The sequence below is a fragment of the Cebidichthys violaceus genome, unplaced genomic scaffold (genome assembly GCF_023349555.1).
Source record: "Cebidichthys violaceus isolate CVI_PGR_0920_01 unplaced genomic scaffold, fCebVio1.0.p SCAF_2, whole genome shotgun sequence".
Classification (NCBI taxonomy): domain Eukaryota; kingdom Metazoa; phylum Chordata; class Actinopteri; order Perciformes; family Stichaeidae; genus Cebidichthys; species Cebidichthys violaceus.
Window position 1 is genome coordinate 18,135,649 of NW_027176372.1, and position 18,558 is coordinate 18,154,206.

The 18,558-nt window shown below is 41.1% G+C and overlaps 2 protein-coding genes across 5 annotated transcripts in view; both read left to right on the plus strand.

Annotated features, from left to right (window-relative positions):
- pmt (phosphoethanolamine methyltransferase) overlaps positions 1-3,956 on the plus strand; it is a 5,917-nt gene extending 1,961 nt beyond the window's left edge. For all 3 annotated transcript variants that reach the window (XM_068714914.1, XM_068714912.1, XM_068714913.1), the window contains exons 3-12: positions 100-255; positions 877-1,013; positions 1,195-1,346; positions 1,493-1,681; positions 2,319-2,408; positions 2,518-2,607; positions 2,719-2,841; positions 3,078-3,209; positions 3,576-3,692; positions 3,783-3,956. In XM_068714914.1, the coding sequence (XP_068571015.1) occupies positions 100-255; positions 877-1,013; positions 1,195-1,346; positions 1,493-1,681; positions 2,319-2,408; positions 2,518-2,607; positions 2,719-2,841; positions 3,078-3,209; positions 3,576-3,692; positions 3,783-3,893 (1,297 nt within the window). In that variant the 3' untranslated portion in view covers positions 3,894-3,956. The remainder of the gene's footprint in view (positions 1-99; positions 256-876; positions 1,014-1,194; positions 1,347-1,492; positions 1,682-2,318; positions 2,409-2,517; positions 2,608-2,718; positions 2,842-3,077; positions 3,210-3,575; positions 3,693-3,782) is intronic.
- Positions 3,957-5,035: 1,079 nt separating this feature from the next.
- zgc:152774 (uncharacterized protein LOC553526 homolog) lies at positions 5,036-18,065 on the plus strand. Of its 2 annotated transcripts, none has more exons than XM_068714916.1 (17): positions 5,036-5,119; positions 5,231-5,303; positions 7,506-7,638; positions 8,698-8,918; positions 9,027-9,174; positions 10,021-10,174; positions 11,055-11,183; positions 11,733-11,852; positions 11,933-12,036; positions 12,286-12,414; positions 13,119-13,235; positions 14,090-14,164; positions 14,963-15,002; positions 15,123-15,475; positions 16,132-16,582; positions 16,769-16,944; positions 17,511-18,065. In XM_068714916.1, exons 1-17 carry the CDS (start codon positions 5,081-5,083, stop codon positions 17,665-17,667), a joined length of 2,619 nt encoding a protein of 872 aa, XP_068571017.1. In that variant the 5' UTR covers positions 5,036-5,080; the 3' UTR covers positions 17,668-18,065. The 2 variants fall into 2 exon arrangements, with proteins under 2 accessions (XP_068571017.1, XP_068571018.1); XM_068714917.1 differs by having other exon boundaries at positions 14,093-14,164.
- The last annotated feature ends 493 nt before the right edge of the window (positions 18,066-18,558 follow it).

Below are 18,558 nucleotides of genomic sequence, written 5' to 3' on the forward strand. Positions count from 1 at the left end.
GGTAATCCGATAATGTCTTTTAATATTGTGATGTTCAAAAAAACCCTTTAAATTTTGGTTCTGCACTTGAGAGAGATTTATACTGGCGTGTCTCTACAGCCGTTACACCAGCCACCTGCTGACCAAGGCCGCCCATGTGACGGCTGTGGACTTCATGGAGAGCTTTGTGGAGAGGAACAGGCAGGACAATGGTCACCACAGCAACGCTACCTTCATCCAAGCTGACGTCACAAAGCTGGATTTACCCCAAAACGGGTGTGTGTTAAGAAATCTGTTGTTTAGAAACACTTTTTACCTTCAATTTTTAGCCGTGCAGCGCTCTAGGGATGGCAGTACAGGTATGACGGTCCGTCCGTCACATTGGTCCAGACTGAAAACTTCAACAACCGTTAGATGGATTTCAAAGTGGTTCAGACATTCATTGTCCGCAGACGATGAAGCCTACTCACTTTAATGGTCCCCTGACTTTTCTTGTAGCGCCATCATGAGGTAGACATTTGTGATTTGTACTGAAGTGCCTCAACAAATGTTGGATCAATGAGACATTAATGCCCACCGTCGGGAGGAATTGTAATCATTTTGGTGATCCCCTAAGTTTTCATTTAGCACCATCATCTGGTTATAAACCTTCATTTGTCTGCTGATGTTAGCATTTAGCAAAGTACAGCCTCACAGTGCTATTTGTATGGTCATAGACTGTAAGCAGGTTGCAAGTCATGCATTCTGCAGGAGGAATGACGGACGGTAATGAACTAGTGCCCGCTTACAGCCATTGAATCCACTGGCCATTAGATCAGACGTTGGACATTTCCAAGCTTTCAACTGAAACCAGAATACTGACTTTGTTTTAATGTATCCATTCATTGCTCCCCTCAGCATTGACATCATCTTCTCTAATTGGCTGCTGATGTACCTGAGCGACGAGGAGCTAAAGTCCTTCATAGAGAAGATGTTGGGCTGGCTGCGTCCCGGTGGCTTTCTTTTCTTCAGAGAGTCCTGCAACCACCGGTCAGGTACTGAGCTAACAATAAAACATCCACATCTTTCTTTCTTCAATAATAATGATTTAAACATTGATGCAAACTGAATCTGACTCAAGATGTTCTCAGTTGACCATGAATGTTCAGCAACATCTTTTTTTTTTCGAAAACAGTAAGGAGAAGGATTTGTTTTAACTTCTATATTTGAACCAAGGTGACTCCAAGAGGGACTTCAACCCCACCTGCTACCGCACTGAGGCACAATACAGCCACATTGTCTCATCACTACAAGTGGAGGAGCCAGAGGGGGGCCAAATGTTTGGTTTCGACATTGTGTTGAAAAAGAAAGTGCAGGCCTATGTTGAGGTAGACATTTAAGTCTTCTAGTGAAACGGAGTATGAAATAGAAGGACAAAGCTGTGTGTGCTGTAGGTGTGAGGATGTGTAGTCGATCCCCCTCCACTTCCTGACCCGTGTCCATCCTTTCTGTCCTCGTCCTTCTCCTTTTCCAGATGAAAAACAATCCGAATCAGATCTGTTGGCTACTGGAGAAGGTTCCCCGCTCCTCGAGCACCCAGGACGGATTCAGCACCTTCCAGCAGTTCCTGGATAACCAGCAGTACACCAACCGCGGCATCCTGCGCTACGAGAAGATGTTCGGGGCTGGTTACGTCAGCACAGGCGGGCCCAGCACCACCAAGGTAGGAATAAAGTCTGGAAAACACCAAAGACATTGGCTGGAAGGAATCAATAGCTGCTTTTTGGTTGTTGATCATTTTCGCTATAGCATGAAATAAATGTACTCACTTCTACTCGGGTCCACTACTTTGATCCAGATTGGAATACCTGAAAAGTTGTTGCCATGATATTTGCTACACACATTCAAACCACCCTCAGGAATTTTAATAACCGCTAACCTTTCATCTAGCGGCCAATTTGTCCAATACTTCGGTTTATGACCAATTTCCAGCTAAACTAATGACACGCCCGTCAGCCTCAGCTGTACTTTGAGTTTAGTGCTTTATTTTTGTATTTAATTCAAATGTTTGCATGCTAAACTAAAATGGTGAACGTGAACACGGTACAGCATACCATTAAAACATTATAGCCGCTTATTATCGGCATTTAAGCATCATTCAACAGCACTAACGTGTTAGTGAGATATGACTCGTGTGCGTCATGAACGAAATAATCAAAATATTGAAAATGTAACATAAAACCTTCGCTCGCTATCATCGCCCTAGTCATCTATATTTAACACTGAACACACAAGACAAGTATGTGGCTTTAACTCCTGGGACTAAACTAAAAAATGAACCCTTTTTTTTGTGCTGACAGGAGTTTGTGGACCGGCTGAACCTGAAGCCCGGACAGAAGGTTCTAGATGTTGGCTGTGGCATCGGTGGAGGAGATTTCTTCATGGCAAAGGTGAGAGCCACGGCATCTGGCATAGTTAGGGTGACAGTTGTGATGATAGGGGGGGTTTTATAATGATTAAAGGGACGACAGTGATGGCAATGATTATATTACTTTTCAGACGTTTGGAGTGGCGGTGCTTGGGCTGGACCTGTCAGAAAACATGGTGGAAATCGCCATGGAGAGGGCGATCACTGAGAAGTTGCCATCAGTACGTCCAAATGTTCCCTTATCCTACTGGTTAAAATACCTCAGATAATGCTTTGATTAATATATAAATATATTTAGTTTGTATTCAGTAATGGCATGCACTCTACTTCAGGTCCAGTTTGAGGTGGCTGATGCCACCAAGAGGTTGTTCCCTGAAGGGTCCTTTGACGTGATCTACAGCAGAGACACAATCCTGCACATAGACGACAAACTCGCCCTCTTCAAACGCTTCCATGTGAGCATTTACTCTCATGCTTTAAACAGTAGCATTAAGTCGTTTCATTGACTTTCAAACCTCTTTAATGTTGTAGCTAATGTTGTTAGACAAATCTAACAAAACGCATGCACAAACTAAGTGAAACTCTTTTATGTCATATATATTTATTTATTTGGGGAAACTAGTGCCTTTTATGTGATTTGATCTGGTCTAACTGCCTTGTTTTTTCCATTCACCTTGTTCTTTGTGTCCAGTCTTGGTTAAAGCCAGGTGGCAAGTTGCTTATCAGTGATTACTGCTGCGGGGAGAAGCCCTGGACTCCGGTGTTCAAGGCCTACGTGAAACAGAGAGGCTATGTCCTCTACACACCCTCACAGTACGGCAAGGTAAATAGACAGTAGAGCCTGATTATGTAACGGTTTGTGAGAGGACCACACTGCCCTATGGGGATTTCAACCCTTTGGTCCTCTTTACTATTATGTGACGAGACGGCTGGGACACAAATTATTGCAGATTACACGGCAATGTCTGTTCACACACTTAACCATCCAATATAGCCCAAGATATGTTTGGCAGAATAAAGAAAACAGTAGCAGCATTACATAGTTTGTCCACCAGATAGCACTGACAAATACGTTTTGAAACTGTACAATGTCTGCCCTGTCGTTGTGTGTTGCTATTGTATTACTACTGTCCACCAGCTGGTAGTGCTGTTCCCTACTACTTCGCCCCTTCTGTCTGTTCTCCTGTAGTTCCTTCAGGAAGCCGGTTTCTGCAACGTTCAGTCAGAAGACCGGACAGCCCAGTTCATCCAGGTGATAAAGACGGAGCTGCAGAGAGCAGAGCTCATCAAGGAAGAATTCATTCAGGTTAGCCTACACAACTTGTCAAACTATGGAAACAAACTGAAACTTAATTTGTCTCTAAATTCTTTGGATTCCTGCTCCTGTCCCCTGCAGGAATTCTCTGAAGAGGACTATTTTGCAATAGTAAACGGATGGGGGGAAAAACTGAAACGTTCCAACAGTGGAGACCAACGATGGGGACTCTTTTATGCAACAAAGGATTGAGTGATTGCACTAAGATTTGAGAAGATAATAAAATAAAAAAGGGAATGTTTCTTTTCTGATTGACTTATTGTCTATGTTTTGTCTTTTGATTGTTGTAAAAAAACAACTGTGTGTATGTGTGTGTGTATATTTTCAGTTGGTTTAGTTATAGTAAAAAAGGCAAAGATGTTTATCAGATTACCGATACATTTGGTAAAAATGGGGATTTTAGCAGGATTCCATTTTTAAAGTAACTCTCTATTGCATGTGACATGCAATTTGCAGGAAGTGGCTTCGTCCTCAACCCCATCGGCTAAACCAGTTGCTTGACTTCATTGTTAAAGTGACACTTTGTAACTTTTGAAGATATAACACATTCTAAAAGCAATAAAATGCACCCATATTCAATACAAGCAGCACTTTTGCACCGATGGTCTTCCTTGGTCTGGTATGACCTGTAGCTTATAGTGGCTTATGTTAGCTATGACTCTCCTTGTGTTGCTTGTACACTTTGTTTCAGCATGTACCAGTATCTTGTGATTGCCACTTGTGGCCACAGCGGCTGCTGTTCAGCAAATGTTACACAGGTTACTAATAGACAGATGTTGAAAGTACACAAAACCAGACTAAACGGGCAGTTAAACAAGCTTTTCTTGTTTCACTTATTGCATACCGTCTGGCATACATCACCCCTCAGGCAGCTGGATTGTTAAGTATTGTTGTGATATGTATTCATCTGACGGTCAGGAACTACAGCAGCTCCCACCTTCGTTGAAGCATCACAAGACATGTATCCTCTGAAACACCTAACCAATTACTGTATCTTTTTGACAGACTTTAACACTTGGCATTGCTCTGTAAAACATCAATGGAATGCCGAACAGACACGCTGGCAACACAACTATGGCATGTGACTTTCTAAAAATATTGATAGGACTAGGAAAAGTAAAGTTAGAGAATTAAATCTATCACAGGCAATGTCACAGAGAACTGCTAGATAAGGATTTATGTTCTCAAATACAGAAAATCCCTTCAGACAGTTGGTGTTCAGAGTGAGTGAGTGTGAGTGAGGTCTTGCTCGCTCGCCTCTTTAATCTTTCTCAGTGACTTCCTTTGACAGCGCAGCTCAGAGGGCGCTACGCCCACAATCTGTCACTGGTCACGTGTCTGCAGACAGACCGCAATAGGCCAAGTATTCAGTCGCAGTCATGGCGAGGTTAAGCGAGCATGGGATTCGCCTGAGTTCCGTATGTATTTCACATTTTTTCACTTCATGGCAGAATATATATTTACTTGCAAAATAACTTTTCCTGAAGGGGCAGAATAATTGAAACTGATGTTTTGTTTTTGTTTTCAAGATGAGTCCCTCCTTCCTGAATAGCAACTCCACAAGTCACACCTGGCCCTTCAGCGCAGTGGCAGAGTTAATAGGTGGGTGTCATTGTGAGGGACTGCGCTGAGACTCGTGCACCTGCAGCTCTGGTGCGCTCTGTGCCTGTTGCTGCTGCAACTTTCCATGACAATTTCATGTCGCGCACTCTTCCGCTGTAAACGCGCAACCTGAACCGTGTGTTTAACAGATATTTGTGTTGGTGCTATAATGGACCGAATGGACTTCCTCTTTCTCACCCTCAGCGACTTTATGGCTGTTACACGCCTCTCTGTGTCTGTTGAAAGTACATGGGAATGTTACGGATATAATTGTGTTATTAAGTAGGCTAACAACAAGTGGGCTTATTATAATGTGTTAGTCATCACCATGCAATGGTCATAATATCCCTAAAATGCTACTAACTTGTAAACTGTGGTCAGGTGTCACAGTACAGTAAATGTACATAAATTCACCGTATCGCTTTAAGTTCTCTTAAAACTTTTTACAATTCAGCATATTATTCACCATATGATTTGTCCTTCCACGTGATGCAAAGCGTCTGTTTTCTGGGCTGTCAACATTGTCAATCCTCCACTCTGTGCTCTGCTACTGGTTCAGACGTGCCGACAGTCTGTTGGCTGCTGAGTTTTGACAGGAGGAGCAGTGGGAGTGTGCTGTATAATGCAGTGAGTGCGCTGTTTGTACGTGATGCTCGTATGTGATCACTGCCTTCTCTGCTCACGGGGGCATCGCACCTTGAGTTTATGTGTTTGCATTAAAAACCTCATGTTTGTAAAGGCAACGCTGTACGTTCTCACAATAGTGACTCAATAGCTCATGAAAAGCTGGACGATCTGCAGCTAATTCTAACTCTGAGAATATTGTATTCAATGTTAGTTGAGAGAGTGTCAGAGAGATGTTCGTTGAGATACGCAATAAGATAAACATGTCAAGAAGAAAAGCAAAAGGTCACATGCAGCAAAGTAAAAACACATGCATGGTAATAGATTAGAGAAGTAAACTAAAACTGGATGATAATATGTATGTATTAGCATACAGTGTATACAAGCATGAAATAAACCATTCACACTTCGACACTAGTTGTTTGTGCTGTAGCTGTTGTGTGTGGAAATAATATTTTAACTCTGTACGTACAGCTTGGGGCAGAATAATAGGAACCCACCCTGTGTTATCTAATTTGATATCTTGTTATAGGGCATTTGTAGCACTTAGGGGTAGGGATGAATGATTTTGGTGATTGTGAATATTTTTGACAGATATTGCGATATAGTTTGCGATTTTAGGGAGAATGATTTTTAGATGATTTTTCTTTTCAGTTTTTTTGCAGTTGGCCATATTGAGATTTCGATATAATCCTGATTAATTGTGCAGCCCTACTCTGTGGCGATTTTGCAGTCACCTTATTATACTTTAATGTTCATGTGTCTTAATTTCTTTGACTATTCCTGCAGGAATTAGCTTGATATATTTTCAGAGAAGACATTTTGACATGTTTCAGTAGGAAAAACACAGTTCTAAATAACAAAAAACCCTGAATGATTGGCTGATATACACTGCAATATGGCGACAATTTACTCTATGCAATGTGATACATGTAGCTGGCATTAAGTTTGTTTAGACCATTTTTCAGTGTTCCAATTTTACAACAAGTACATTTTTAAACATTAAGGTAGTTAGAGACAGCGTTTTTTAAGCAACATAAGGAGCTAAAATTAGTTATCATTGCAAAGTGCATGTAAGCTTAATGACTGCAATACACAGTGAGGTTCATAACTAATAAGTGTAAAGTATCTAAGTTTATGTAGTGTAAGTGTATTGTCATGGCTTTTTTGTTTTGTTATTTCCTATATGCACGGAGGTATACTTTTGGAATTTAAACCACAGATGTATAAAGAGAACTAGATACAGCGTCAGGAACAGTGTTAATTAATTCCTTTGAAAGTTACTCAGGGCGCAAAAAAGTTCAACCTCCTAGGTTAATCTAATGCTTGTCAGCGGTAGAAAAGGTAACTAAGGTGGGCGAAGCTACAACCTGTACAGTTTTAAACGGTGCTCGAAGTAGGTTGGTACTCACTGGTACACCGTACTAGCACTGCTTCATTTTGCTCCTGGAGTACCGTGACGTTTTCCTGTACACCGGCACGTCTCACATGCTGCTGGTCCTTATAAAAATGGTTCAAAAGATCACAGAGATCTCTTTTTCTCTGTTTTTAATTAATTTATTTCATCTCGTGTTCTAGACAATGCATCAGATCCCGGTGTAACCGCTAAACAGATCTGGATAGATGTAGTTGATGAAGCCGGTCAGCTGTGTCTAACCTTCACTGATAATGGCAGCGGCATGACTCCCAACAAATTGCACAAGATGCTCAGGTAAGACGCACACATGCATATCCACATGAACGTCAATGCAGCATGTTGCATCAGAAAAACTGAATGGCATGTTGTCAAACACTGATAGGTTCTTCCCTTCTTAAACCACAGAGTGTGACTCACCAGCGTTTTTAGACCGCAAATTGCAACTGACACGCACATTCTCTGACAAAGACTCACACCAAAGAGTGTCCTTCAAATTCACACAAATAAGAATGTAAATACACACGCATACATAGAGCTGAAGAGATAAGTTGATTAATTGCTAGAGTATGAATACATTTAATTGTCAAACGGGTTTGATAATCTATCAATCCTATAAGTGTATACATAAATTAAATGCTAAACATTATTTCCATTTACAAATGTGAGGGTTTGCTAAGCATAGCCAGCCTATCATTACGTGCCTAGCCGAATACGTGCAGACCTCACAGTACACACCACTGTCTGACCTCCTACACCCTCTTCAGCGTGCAGTGTAGGAGTCACAGGACCCCTTCGGTGGCTGAGCCTGTACTTATAGAACTAGGGTTGCATTATTGTAACCTTTCTTCTTCCTCACACAGTAAGTCTCCCATTTGGAGATCGATGAGGATTGAACAGACACATGTGTACTCCCCCTCCCCAGGATTAGTCTGGAATGAGGTGTATTACCTCCTTAGGTAATACCACATCCTACTGTGAACCCAGGGAGGTCTTGAAGATAAGCAGTCAGCAGCCTTTTGCTGAAGAGAAAAAGGATTGTGAGACAGTGGTGTGTGTGCTGCCTTATATTCTGTGGGGTTCACACGTATTCGAACAGGCACACCCTGAAAGGCTGGTTACACATATGCAGATTTTCAGTGGGCGAATGTACGCATGGTACAGTATTACCCATAGAGTCCAGTAGAGAGCGGAGCCTGTGTGAGTTCAATTCATTTGAAGACATATTTACTCTATGTAAAAATGCCCTAAATCACATCTATTGACTTCTATTTATAAATGACGGTTTATTCTACAATAAAAATAATCAAACCTACATCCTTATTTCTCCACTCTCACCTTCACTCTTATGTCCAGCTTTGGTTTTACAGAAAAGGGTTCAGGTAAGGCCAGTCAGCAGGCCATCGGCGTGTACGGGAACGGTTTCAAGTCTGGCTCAATGCGTCTGGGCCGCGACGCGCTCATCTTCACCAAGAATGGCGGCTGCCAGACTATAGGAATGTTGTCTCAGACCTACCTGGAAAACATCAAGGCCCAGGCCGTCATTGTCCCCATTGTCCCCTTCAACCAACAAACCAATATCCTTCATGAAAAAATATGTTTTTTCCACACTGATTGGTAGAGAATATGATTGTCACCTTGCACAAACATACCTCCTTTATGTTCTGACCATAACTCAGTGTAACAGTCTCTGGTGGTGACTGAGGACTCGGAGGCCAGCCTGGCAGCCATCCTCCAACACTCCATCATCACCTCCCAGGAGCAGATACATGCACACTTTGACTCCATTCTCTCCAAGAAAGGCACCAAGATATTAATCTGGAACATCCGCAGGTCAGAATCATACATTTGCTCCAAAGTAAACGATATGAGTTGTTGTTTTTTCACCTGCATGGTGGTAATTAATAATTTGTGAGTGAGATGATAAGACAAATATTTGTATCTGTCCATTAAAGGGACAAAAAACAACTTATCTTTATGAAGTAAATGTTGATTGCACAATGTAAAGGCATAAAATAATGACACCATAGGTGTTCGATTGGTTCCCTATCAGCCTGGCTTTATGCAATTTACGCTGAAAGTGAATCAATGCTCTCATCTAACTCTTGGCAACACGGCCAATAAGCAATTTTCACAAAATGTTGAAACGGTTTAGTTTGAGTTCACACAAACTTTCTTGGTTTGAGTTAGTAGCGAGGCATGTTGGTTGTATGCTCTAATATGACAAGATTAATGAGTATGCAAAAACAGACTCAAACAGAAACAGGCAAATAAGCATGAGCATGTGCATAAGACATTTGTTTAGGATTGCTTTTAGTCAAATCCATGCAAAACAACCTATTCAGAAACAAAGCCTCATATCATCATGTGAAGAGCAGATGAAATTTGAAGACTTGAAGTCCCTTTTCCTTGTTGCTTTCTGAAGCAAAGTTCTCTCAGATAAAACAAAAATGTGTCTCAAAAATGTGTCTCTACTATTATCATTGTCATCAAATACTAAGTACCGCACTGATGAAGATTGTCCAGGGCGAATGAAATTGTGCTAATGTATCTGTATGTATTTGTAAGGCGATGCACTTAAAATCCCTGTTTTGTGTAGCTTTACAACTGGAAAATCTACGAGATGTTATTTTTGCTGCTCCTAAAGAAAGTATCGTGTCTTTTGATGTTATCCTGAAGGGCAAAAGATGGCAAGCCAGAGATAGACTTTGAGACCGATGTGAGTGACTTCCGTTTGCCTGAGATTCATAACAAGGAGCTGAAGACGTGTCTGAGGAACGGTGGATCCCTGACAGCCCAACATGACATCCCTGACATACACTACAGTCTCAGCGTGAGTGGATCACCTGTGTGATCAGTACAAACACAGAGGAGGATATGAGAACGTTCCATGTTCCACTTGCTATAAACATGGTTATACCAAAACAGCACCCTCTTCCTGTTTTGCACAGATATGTCCCTTCAGTCCGGTAGATCATATCTTTCCAATGTTGGTGGTAGTCTTGTGTTTGTGGTAATTATAGTATAGTATAGTATAGCAGTACTAGCAATTACATATAGTATATCATTTTGGTAAATGATAATACTGCCATTTCACTACAAACGTGGTACTGATTTATCCTTTAATTTATCTGAAAAACGTATATTTACCAAATTTGAAAAAGATCATTTTAATTGGATAGTGTCAATGTTTAAGCTTGTGAGGACACTTAATGCTCTTCTGGATGATTTTAGGGTTAGTGGTTAAGATCAGGGTTTGAGTGAAATTCAGGGCAAGAGATGTAGTGGTTGTGGTTAAAGTTTGGGTAATCCCCTAGAGTACAAAATATAGATCCTATGCAAATTTGTGTGTGTGTGTGTGTGTGTGTGTGTGTGTGTGTGTGTGTGTGTGTGTGTGTGTGTGTGTGTGTGTGTGTGTGTGTGTGTGTGTGTGTGTGTGTGTGTGTGTGTGGTGGGGGGGGTGTGGGTGGGTGGGTGGAGGGGGCTGGGTGAAGGTGCCAGCTTCATGCAGAGACGTACCTTTGGTTTTGTAGTAACACTGCCCCAGTTTAATAAGTCATTATATGATCTATATAGAAGAGAATCTTGAGTTTTAGGCTGTACATTAACATGTCAATAGATGGTGTCAGACTAAAAATAATCTAAGAGTAGGTGTTTTAAATGTACATTTTTGACTTTTATGCTTTCTCTGTCTGTCTCTGTGTTCCGCTCAGGCCTACCTCGGTATCTTGTATCTGAAGCCGAGGACACAGATTATTCTGAGGGGGAAGAAGATTCCGGTTAAGCTGGTGTCAAAGAGGCTGAAACACATTGAGCATGATGTGTACAAACCCCACTTCAGTGTATCCCTAAAATATCTGTGTGGTTGCTTATATGTTTGGATGGTGGTATAAAGCCAAGTCATTATATGAAGCCGATGCGAACAGGAAGTGAGAGGTTAGTAGTTTTTGGAGACTGGGATCTGAAAAGGCAACAAGAATTGACAGAAACTGTGACTTTGCTTTAGTTTGGCAAAGACTTTCCACTGTGTTATTGAAAGTTATTGACGTAAGTTCGACATTTACATTAACCTTTTTCTACTGATCTAGATTTGCTGTCTCAGACTTCTTCCCTAATGCACAGTCATTTCATGCAGTTTTCCTTATTTTGCTGTTGAGAAAAAAAACGGGCTCCTTTCATGTTTAGTTGTAATTTAAATCATTGCAAAAATACATTTATTTTATATTTGCATTAATATTAGTATATTATATTAGTATCACCCCAAAAAATGGAAATGTTGGCTTATGCTGCTGCTGTTCACCTCTGATAACTTGAGTTTGCTAAATGTTTGCTGATCCTGTTCTGAAACCTGCCAATGCCCGGTGCTGTTAACCTTGACTGGTGTCTGTCAGAAAGAGAAGGTGAAGGTGACCTTTGGGCTGAACCCAAAAAACAAGGACCACTATGGCATCATGATGTACCACAGGAACCGACTCATTAAAGCCTACGAGAAAGTGGGCTGCCAGCTGAAGGTAGAGGAGAAGGATGTGACTGTATGTCTTCATGCATTGCAGACGCGGAGATCTTAATCACACTTCCCAATTCCCTCCAGGCTTCAGGTCAAAGGGCAGGTGTCGGGGTCATCGGTATCATCGAGTGTAACTTTCTCAAACCTGCCCACAACAAGCAAGACTTTGAATACACCAAAGAATACAGGTACAACACACGCATGCAAAACAGACAATGCCAAAACACATTCCCAGAAGTGCTTTCATTTCTGTAAACTTTACACCAAATGTGTTTTACAGCCAGGAAGCTGATGATGATCAGAGAATCCTTTTAAAATCATTTTGATTACAGACTTAATTTTCTTCTAGAGAAACAAACCTGTTGAGCAGTATTGGCCTGATACACTGTTGTGTTTATGATATAAGGTTAAACAGTTAAACTTTTTCTTCTCCAAAGACTCACCCTTGGTGCTTTGGGCCAAAAGCTGAACGACTACTGGAAAGAGGTGATAGAGAAGAAGGCCAGAGAGCGTGAGTTTCAGGCTCTGGAAAGAGATGAAAATGCCGACCAGCCGGATGCCGATGAGTAAGTGTTGATTGTTTGTTTTGTTTTTTTAATCTTGGCAGTTGCCGTGCGAGGAGTGAAAAGAACATTATTGTCCTCACCTACAAGCGTTTTCATAACTTTGGTCCAAAATATGTTAAAATTAAATTTGTTAATTTATTTGAGTCTTTAATTGTGTCTTTCACTACTGAAAGAGGATTTGGTTCGTCTGGTCCATCTGTCTCTAAATCTGTACAGAAATGTTCATGTTAAATCCACTGGAAGAGTAAAATAACTGGTCCATGTTCAACAAACCTTTTATGGATAAAGACGGTAACAATACAGTTGAATGCTGGTCAGTTAATAACCCACTCATGTAGGAACTTGTCAATTCAAGTGAAAGTGTAAAATAGGTCATTTTTCTCCCAAAGCTTGAAATTAGAGACTTGAGACACTTGAGCTGCTGTCTCGACAGTAGCGAAGATGAGTTAACATGCTGAGGCAAGGAACTTCAACAGCCTTTATACCCAATTGAGCATTATTTATTTGGCATGCAGAACCATCAAATAAACGGCTTCAACGGAAAATATGTTATGTTGTATATGGCTTTTGAAAAGACACGACAAACAGATAGACTCACTGTGATGTTTATTTTAATAATAATTATTTTTGGTGAAAGAACTTCCCCCTCTAGTGCCAGCTTCTATTTACTGACACTTCTCATACATGTATGTCTGTGCATACAGGGGTCCTGTGTGGTTGCAGTGTGAAGACTGCCTAAAGTGGCGAAGCGTTCCGGCAAGTCATTACAATGTGGTTCCTGAAAGCTGGAACTGCAGCCAGAACCCCAATCCAAGTTACAGGTGTGTATTTCTTATTATTGATTTCCTTGGATTCGACTTAAGACATCAAATGTTAGAGAGCTTGCATTTTGAACTGAAGGCGTGGAGTGGAGACATTGACCAGGCAAGAATGGTCTAATGAAGGCCACTGTTCAGTTGCATTATGATTAATGCAGGATAGAGCATTTTGGGGGATTTTCACCCATACTACTGATTTAACGTCCTCCATTTTAGACGATTACATATTTTTATTTGTATCTTATAAGTCTCCAAGCTTTCTGAAAGTGCAGTACTGTATTACTGAAGGGACCCTTTCAGGCTCCGTCTACGTACGTATTCAGATATTTTTGAAAACCAATATTTTCTTCTACGTTTTGTCCTCTCTCGTCACTAAAACAAATTAAGCATTTTTGAAAACACCTTCTAAGGTGGGGATTTTTGAAAAACTCCAGTTACTTTGCAACTGTGTGGCCTTAAACCGGAGTCTTTGGGGAAACAATGACGTCATCTTAATTTGCTCATGCCCATTGTTTTATGTAATGAGCATGCGCCAGAAATGATGACGACAACAACTACTATTGTATGGTGAAGCAAAGCAGCAACTCGTCATTCGTCCACAGACGAGTCACATTTCTTTCTCTCCATAGTACCTTGGTCTGTGTACCAGAAAGATGTTAAATAGATGTGTATCTCTCCCACCCTTGTTTATTGTCATCTCTCTATGGTCTATTATAAAGGCTTAAAATGCTGCAAAATAAATAAGATAATTAAGATCAAATGCACGGAGGTCAGTGTGTGTCTGTTTTGGCTAAAACAGGAAGGACCTGAGCTGAAGTTTAGCAGTTGTTGAGCTGCCAGGTCTCTTTGTCTTTCAGAAGCTGCTCTTCACCAGAGGAAGCAGAAGACAGCGAGCTGTTAACACCCAGCTACCAGAAAAACCACAAGAAACTGTAAGCTCTCATTTATTTTCTCTAAACCTCTAAAATTTGTTCTGTGTGAGAATTTGGACACAAAGAAACGTTTCACACTGCTACTCTAACTGCATGTGGGTTCACGTGCCATTTTGTGGTTTTCATCTGTGAGTTTCACGCTCTTGTTTCCTGTTCATGTGACTGCGTGTCTGTTTTGCTATACTTTTGCTGTCACGATAACCGTGATCAACGTAGAAGGACTGAAATGAGAAATCATTGAGTTCTTCAAAACGTGGTGACTTGTTACCCATAAATGCAAAGTGATTCAAATATTGATTGTAACCTGTTTAACTTCTAATATGAAAATGTGTTTGTGCATTATTGGAAGTTTTGGTCTTTGATCCAGGATCATCAAATTAGTTTACTAACTGAGATAACTACTGTTTATCTTGCTGAAGTTAGGTTTCTAGCTATATGTATGGCTTTAATGTGGCTTCTTACTGTTTTCACAGTGCTTCCATTCTTCCCTAGTAACAGATAATCCTACTAGCAGTCAGATTGGAGACAAAACAGACAATCAGAAATGACCTATTCTAATTTAACTTACTAACTGATCATTATTCTATAACTGTGGAACACAAAAACAATCTTTAATAGTCTCAGATCTCAAGGGTTTAAGGGTTTGGGAGCACAAAGGAATTGGAGAGAAGGCAAATTAAAGAGAACCTATTCAGTTATTGGAGTTATAAAAATATATACATTACAGTTAAACCTCGCCATATTTTAAGTATCTTCCCCTCTTAACACATTAATCTCCTTTTTTTTTTTTTCCTGCAGAGAGCATCCCAAAAGCAGAAAACGAGAAAAATCCTTGGAGGTTTGTGAAAAGTTGGAAACTTTAGGCAACTTTGCTATTGATAAAGACGCCAGTGTGCTGTTTAGCTGTACAACGTCTGGATACCTTGTGTATAAGTGTGCTTGTTTGTTTGCGCTGCAGGTGTGTGAATTCCAGGACCAAGCGGCTAAACATAACATCCTCTCACGCAGTTCATCAGAGCCAAGTTGGCCCACCTTCCAGACAGGTCGCTGCCACACAGACGGAGACGTACTAGAGCCAGATCGGACGAGCACAGATCACCTGACAGATGCACACGTTCATGATGATGCACAGACACAAAGTACAGTCACAGCTGAAGTCACACACACACAACAGACTCGCGCTGGAAGAGGCACGGCCATTGAAGTCACGCATGTGGAAAATGAGACCATTGATACCAGGGGTGAAGATAAAGAGGGAGACAAAAACATGGAGCCGGTTGAAAGAGAAGAGGAGAACACATACGCATTAAGGTGCGCTATGTTGCATGTGTATTGTGTGCCCGTTCAGAATCGTGAATAATACTCAGTGTATTTTACTGTAGTGCCGTCGTTTAAAAGCGCGTTTTTTTTCCGCTTCTTATCTATTATTTGTTAATTAATTTTAGTTTTCAATGAAAACTCAATTACAAAGTTGTGTTCTCAATGAATGGTAATGCAGTTTGGAGCTGGACAGCTCCGACACACCAGCCTTTGAGATTCAAGAGGTTGCTGCTGTCTGTTTGCTACTGCAAATTTTAGACATTTCTTTTTAACTATGTCAATGTTTAGTTATTATTAGTCTTCTGGGTGTATTTTATGAGAATGACTGACTCTCAAATCTCTGATGCTGAAGTGTCCTCTTACACAACCAGAGTTGTCTTTCCACAGACAATCTAAACCTGACCCTGCCAACCCTTATATAACGAGCATTGAGTGCTCCAGTAGGTGAAAAAAGACTAGTTGATAGAGCTAACCCTGACGCTAACATGTTCTGCACTGAGTATTGTCAGAGCTGTGTATGTTTTCAGCTGCATTATCTCACAATAATAACATGACTTTGACAGCAAGATAAAGCTCATGAGTTATGGATTACTAAGTTATTAAGTGTCTGTCAGTTAATTTCACTGACTAGCTTTTGTCCTCTGTAGCCACAAGAGGAAACCAGGAGCTTTAATTCACTGTGTGAGAAAGAAGCCATGTCCCGAGACGGTGTCCTTGGAGAAGCCCAAGCCTGACGGTAGCAGCCGAGTGGAGAAACCAGCTGACGCAGCGCAGCGAACGCCCAGCAGTCTCACCTGGACCCACTCACTCCCCTCCACCCAGACTGTGATGGTATCTCCTCTGAGTCGAACAGAAGGGCCTTGGAGTAGACCACTGCCTCTAGAGGGGAGTGGGCGGGAAGCTAACGTGCAGAAGCTGGCTGTGTTGGAGAAAGAGGCCCAGAGGCTACGGAGGCTTCTAACTCTGGAGGTCACAAAGACGACTCGAGGCACGATGACGACTGCTGATAGCAGCGCTGAAAAGCCCACCGGAGGGCTGGAGACTCCGCCAGCATCCCGAGCAAGCAGAGAGGTCGGCTGCCAGACCGACGTGGCTGAGGTCAGCAGAGTTTATACCCAATGTTTTTGGTTCATTTTGATGATACACGACAAAAAAAATCACATATGAGCACAGTGCTTGATAAAGATAAATGTCTTATTTAAGGCCATCTACTCAGACTAATCTTAAATGAAGATCTAACGGCAAACTCTTGACTAATCCTCTATTCTCCTTCCTCTGCTTCAGAGCTCTAGTTCATCCAGCAGCCCGACCCTGGCTCCAGGACGTCTGGGGGTGGTGGTCCTGAGTCAGAGAGCTGTGTGCGGGTCAATAGTGCAGCCTGAGCAGAACGTGTCTAAGAAGGAGAAGACGGAAACTCATAGCAGGACGAGAGTCGGTGACGAGGCCTGCGAAAGCAACAGGTGTGTATTCCAGACAGACCTGCACCAGCACCCCTAAATGTTCAGAATTAGTTTGTTTACAGGCCAGACATTTGTTACTCAATCATAATCTTTTCTTTGAAGATTCCGGTCGTGGATAGCAGTAAAAAATATCCAACTTCAACCTCTAACTTTATTTACTGTCTTTGACTGTGGTTTGTCTGTACTTTCCAAGCGTGGCAAACTACTGACTTTCAGATATAAAGATCTGTCTCTATATACTTCCAGTATAAAGAGTCATTTCCTATAGCTGGCGGGACTACATTTGTGTGCAGGGGCATAAATGTTTCTGTTTTAAAAGATAAAGCAATCCAAACGATCATAGCACAAATATCTGCTTCCGTCTTTACCAACACTCTTTACTGTTTCTCCTACTCGCACTTCTCCAAAAACGGTTAAGTCGTGTCCTCTTTCTCAATTGTTTACACATTCTTGTTCTCCATTTTTGCTGATTCGTAAATAAAATGTGAATTCCCCTTGACAGAGTTTCATCACCTGAGCTACTGACATTTTGAATAGCTTTAATGATTAAGCTGTTCTCCAATCAGACCTTCACAGGAAGATCTGCACAGCATCCGTAACAACGTGGTGGTGCTCCTCACGGCCCTCTTGCCTCAACTGGACCTGGCTGGCATCAGCATGGAGACCACCGACGTGGACAACATCCTGCAGCAGATCATAGAGGTCAACTCACTGAAGCTATGATCAGTGCCGTTATAAAATCAAGATTGATATGTTTTTTTATATGCAAAGTTTGGATTGAAAATTGTAGTCTTTGTTTTCAGAGTTGGAAGACAAACGCTGTCTATCAAGCTTTTTTTTGCCTCCACACATATTGCCAGTTCATTTTGCATCCCTTTCATGTGCTCGTTTATTTCAAGAAGCATTGTTGTGAGCATTTCTGTCCCATTGACGTACATGTAACTTCAAATTTGAAATGTTCTGTTTCTAAAAAGTGTGATGCATTGCTGTTTTTCTGTTTTTACTGACTATTTAAATGACTTTTATACGCATGTGATCAACATGGAGGCAGGCTTGTTTTTAGATTTGTTCAAACATCCATAAATTACACTTTTTACGTTTGCATTAAAATGTTGAAACCATTTATTGTACACTGCCTCTTTATTTTCAGGGTTAATTAACAGTGTGCTCTTACTTGGTCCAGTGCAAAATGCAGAAGTTCTGCACTACCTCTTATTTGCCACAAGATAGCAGTGAAGCCTATATGAAAATGTGGCTCTCAAATCCATATTCTTGGAGTGTTAAGGTTATGAAAATCTCAGAAATCCTCCCATTTAATTTGAATTTTTTTTTGTTTTTGGACAAACTTTTTCTCTTGCAAGTATTGCCATCAGTTTGTTAGATCCTAAATTAAATGAAGGGCACTACATTCTGTTATTTGTTCAATATGATGGGTGTGTTACTTTGTATTACAACACCATCAGCTAAAAGCTCTGTCATATTCATTAAATCATGGTCACAGTTTGGGCCAAAGTAAAAAGAAGTTTGACTATTTAATTCAATGTGTTTGTATAGCCCAATATCACAAATTTACCTCAGAGCTTTACAATCTGTACCGAACACGACATCCTCTGT

Coding starts and splice junctions, on each gene's coding strand:
- zgc:152774 (XM_068714916.1), top strand. CDS start 5,081: ATGGCGAGGTTAAGCGAGCATGGGATTCGCCTGAGTTCC. Junction 12,037..12,285: donor GAATACACCAAAGAATACAG/GTACAACACACG, acceptor TCTTCTCCAAAG/ACTCACCCTTGGTGCTTTGG. Junction 12,415..13,118: donor GACCAGCCGGATGCCGATGA/GTAAGTGTTGAT, acceptor CTGTGCATACAG/GGGTCCTGTGTGGTTGCAGT.